This window comes from Grammomys surdaster, unplaced genomic scaffold (genome assembly GCF_004785775.1).
Source record: "Grammomys surdaster isolate TR1022 unplaced genomic scaffold, NIH_TR_1.0 353, whole genome shotgun sequence".
Lineage (NCBI taxonomy): Eukaryota > Metazoa > Chordata > Mammalia > Rodentia > Muridae > Grammomys > Grammomys surdaster.
The window spans coordinates 143,661-147,360 of NW_021604772.1; the positions used below are offsets into that span (position 1 = coordinate 143,661).

A 3,700-nucleotide genomic window follows, 5' to 3' on the forward strand; every position below is an offset into this window, starting at 1 on the left:
CACATCAGATTTGACACCAAAAAGAAATAGACTTCGAAATCTGTTCCATGTTTCTGTACATACCTTCTAAAAAAAAATTTCCCTTGCTACGTTTGGTGGTACATGCCTTCAATTACAACACATAGTATGTTTTTCAGTGTGTAACAAAATCTGAAGTAAATGTTTAAGTTAACTTTTTTTGAGAAAAGCACAAGTATACATACTTACATATTCAAAGCCTTTTTGACACTGAACTCCCAGTGATCCACCTGCTTCTGCTTCACATATACTGAGATTAAAATCAAGTACCACCATCAGTTTAACTTTTTAATTAAATCAATAACTACATTAATTCTATCAGAACAGACATGTAACAAGTCTCAGAGGCACATGCCTGAAATCTCTGAAAACAATAAAATACAAGTTTTCTCATGGTACCAAGGGGTACTGTTTTTAATCCTATACATAAATGCATCATGTCCCTAATTTCATTTTCTTAGTGTCGTGTAAGTTCCAACTCCCAATCTAATTTATAGGAACATGCAGTTTGCCCCCCAAACTGCAGCATAGTACAATGACCCTAGTATCTGTTATCTGCATTTGTGACACATACACTCTTGTCTTTCATGTGTAAGAGTTAAACCCAGGCTAGGGGTAGTAGAGCTGGCACTATCTTTAATAGAAGCACCTGGGAGCAGAGGCATTGGGGATTTCTGTGAGTTTGAGACCAGCCTGGTCTACAGAGTGAGTTCCAGGACAGCCACACAAAGAAACTGTGTCTTAAACAAACAAGCAAACAAACAAAACTAATCAAAACCACCTGCCCTGTTCTTCTATGAACAATAGGCAACAATATATTCCCTCATTGGGAGCAGACTTTCCCCCACAGCTTGTGTTTTAAAGGCAGTAGAGCCTTAGAGAGGTGGGATCTGGCTACTGGAAGATTACTAAGGAAAAGCCCTTGACAGTTTTAGCTCAGCTCCATTCTGGTTTATCTCTTCTGCTTCTTGATCAGCAAAACTGTGAAGGAAGAGTCTGCAAAATACTTCTACCACTATAAAACCCAGTCCTTCTCTACTATGATGGGCAGAAATCTCTTGAAATCTTGAGCCAAAAAGAAATATTTTGTCCTTGAGGTTGTTACTGTCAGGGACTTTTGTCATGGCAACTTAAAAGTTTAGGTCTTTAGAGATTATTTAAAGCATGTAAGAGGATGTGCCTAGATTATAAACAAATACAATGGCAGTTTTCTAGAAAGGTCTGAAGCATGTGCAGGTTCTGGTATCCAAAAGAGGGATCCTGGAACATCCATGTCCCTCATTCTTCAGAAACTAATGAGGGAAAACTGTAATTTTAAGCTCACACACATATTGAGATTTCTAACGTAGAGACAAGCCACATAGGCTTGGTAATTTATCATTCCATGCCTTTCTGTTTGTCTTGGTTAATAACGAAGGGACACACATCTTACCTTTTGACCACAAGCTTCAGGGTCTTGTGGGAGCCTTTTACCAGGCAAATTGCTTCTTGTCTGAACCCTGAGAGACTGACATCATTGATGGCCACTATCTCATCTCCAGCAAGTAGCTTGTCGACTGCTGCAGCTTTGCTTCCTTCTTCAATCTGTAACAGAGAAGGAAGTGCCGTGAACATTCCTGAGCCATAGCAAGGTCCTCTAATGCAGCTTGGAATTTAATATGTGCAGGCTTAAAGCAGGTCATAGTTTTAGGATAACCTAGGAGTAAAAAGATCCAGAAAGCTTGGGGCAAATAGACTCTGGAAGCTGAGTTTACTCCCACTGAAAGACTAGGGTTACACTAATAATACAATGCTGCTTATACTGCATCCCTCATCTTGGTCAGTCCTCACAATAGTTCATTTAAAATGAATGGAAAGACTCAGAAATCCATATAACCAAAACAAAGGAACCAAAACCAGATTCATATTTTGGAATTCCTGCATGTGAATAATAATTCCGGATCATTTTTACTATTTGGTAATTATTTTTCATACATTAATCCTGTTCCTTGCTTTAGTAGCACTTGTGATATAATTCAAATTTCACATATCTACTCATAAAAGCCATACATTTGTACAGCTTTCAGTTCGTTCAGCATTCCATAGCCATCATCAAATTTCAGAACATTTCCTTGACTCCAAGAGAAACCTCATGTACATTAAGCAGTCTGATTCTAATATTCCTAATAACCTTCTTTCCTTTTCTTCCTTTCTTTCTTCTAGTGTGGGAGAATGAACCCAGCCCCAATGAGCTATGTCCCCAGGACTACTTATTCATCATTCATTCATTCATTCATTCATTCATTCATTCACTGAGATCGGGTCTCATTATATGGCCCAGGTAGCCTTGAACCTATGATTCTCCTGACTCAGCTTCTGTAGTAGCTGGGATTTCAGGCCTGCACTGCCACTACCACATCCAGCTTTCTAATACATTCTCTAGTGTTCCATAAGGGGAGGTGCGACACAGTTCCTGCCCCTGGAGCATCGCCAAGCCGTTGATCCCATGACCCCCACATGTACTGATGGTTGCTGTTGCCCTGAAGTCTTTACTACCCTACTTTCAATCTTTCTTTCTGGGGTGTATACTCCCCCCCACACACTCAGAGCTAATCACTCCATAGTAAATGAAACAGATGCAGTTTTCAGGAATGAGGGACAGAGGCTATGGAGGATGAGGAACAGGCCTTCCACTTGGTCTTTAGGGTCTAGACAATATAACCACAAGGGCCATAAAAGCCTATATGGTCCTTTTTGGAGATGGTTCATTGCCAGTCTTGGCCTTGAATTTGTAATCATGAGGAAGCTTATGTACCCTCCAGTTCCTTGACTGATACAGTGATTAGCCAGGGTGAACTTGGAGGCATCAAGGAGAGAGTTAGAGTAGTCTCAGGAAGAAAAGGTACAGACAGAAAAAAAAACAGAAAATTATATAAGATTTAGGAATAAATAGTATCAGAAGGAGAGTGCATGAGACTATGGAATTGCTAGGATAAGGGAATGAAGATTAGAGAATTAAAAGAAGCATATAAAAAGTTAGTACTCTGTTTTTCTAACTGATTGAAGAATTGGAGATAACAATGTCTGGAAAGATACAACCACACATTTAGATAGTGCCACAAAGCACCATTAACTCTTAGGTCCACAAAGCCAAATATATTTTCTACTTTGTTTATTATACCCGCCCCCTTCCCCAAAACTCCTGCAAATAAACAAGCTGCAAAGAACCTCAGTGGCAAACAAATGACTGGTAGTACAATCTGTTATCTGACTTGTTTGTTTTGAGACAAGGTCTCACCGTATACCCCAGGTTGGTCTCAAACTCCGGATGCTTTTGTCTGATATTCTGCGGTGGTGCACACCTTTTATAACAGCACTCAAGAGACTGAGACAGGAGATTGCTATAAGTTTTAGGGCAGCCTGGGCTACAAAGTGAGACTCTGATATATAAATAAACACAGCTATATATATTTTAAAAATCTCTACCAATTCCCCCAGGAGAACTAAGTTTTATGCTAAAAAGTCATTTAGTAATTGTAGGTCAGTATTATACAAAAAAATTAAAATTTTACTCCTAGCTTGTCCTGAAGGTACAAGCCTGAGTCTCAGCTCCTCAGGAGGCTTAGGCAGTAACTTTAAAGCTCTTGCTCCGAAAGAGAGAGAGAGAGAGAGAGAGAGAGAGAGAGAGAGAGAGAGAGAGAGA

General features: G+C 39.6%; 1 protein-coding gene across 2 annotated transcripts in view; it reads right to left on the reverse strand.

Moving 5' to 3' along the window:
- The window catches only part of Shroom2 (shroom family member 2), a 139,417-nt gene that overhangs the window by 73,872 nt on the left and 61,845 nt on the right, over positions 1-3,700 (reverse strand). For both annotated transcript variants that reach the window (XM_028779480.1, XM_028779479.1), the window contains exon 2: positions 1,451-1,602. In XM_028779480.1, the coding sequence (XP_028635313.1) occupies positions 1,451-1,602 (152 nt within the window). The remainder of the gene's footprint in view (positions 1-1,450; positions 1,603-3,700) is intronic.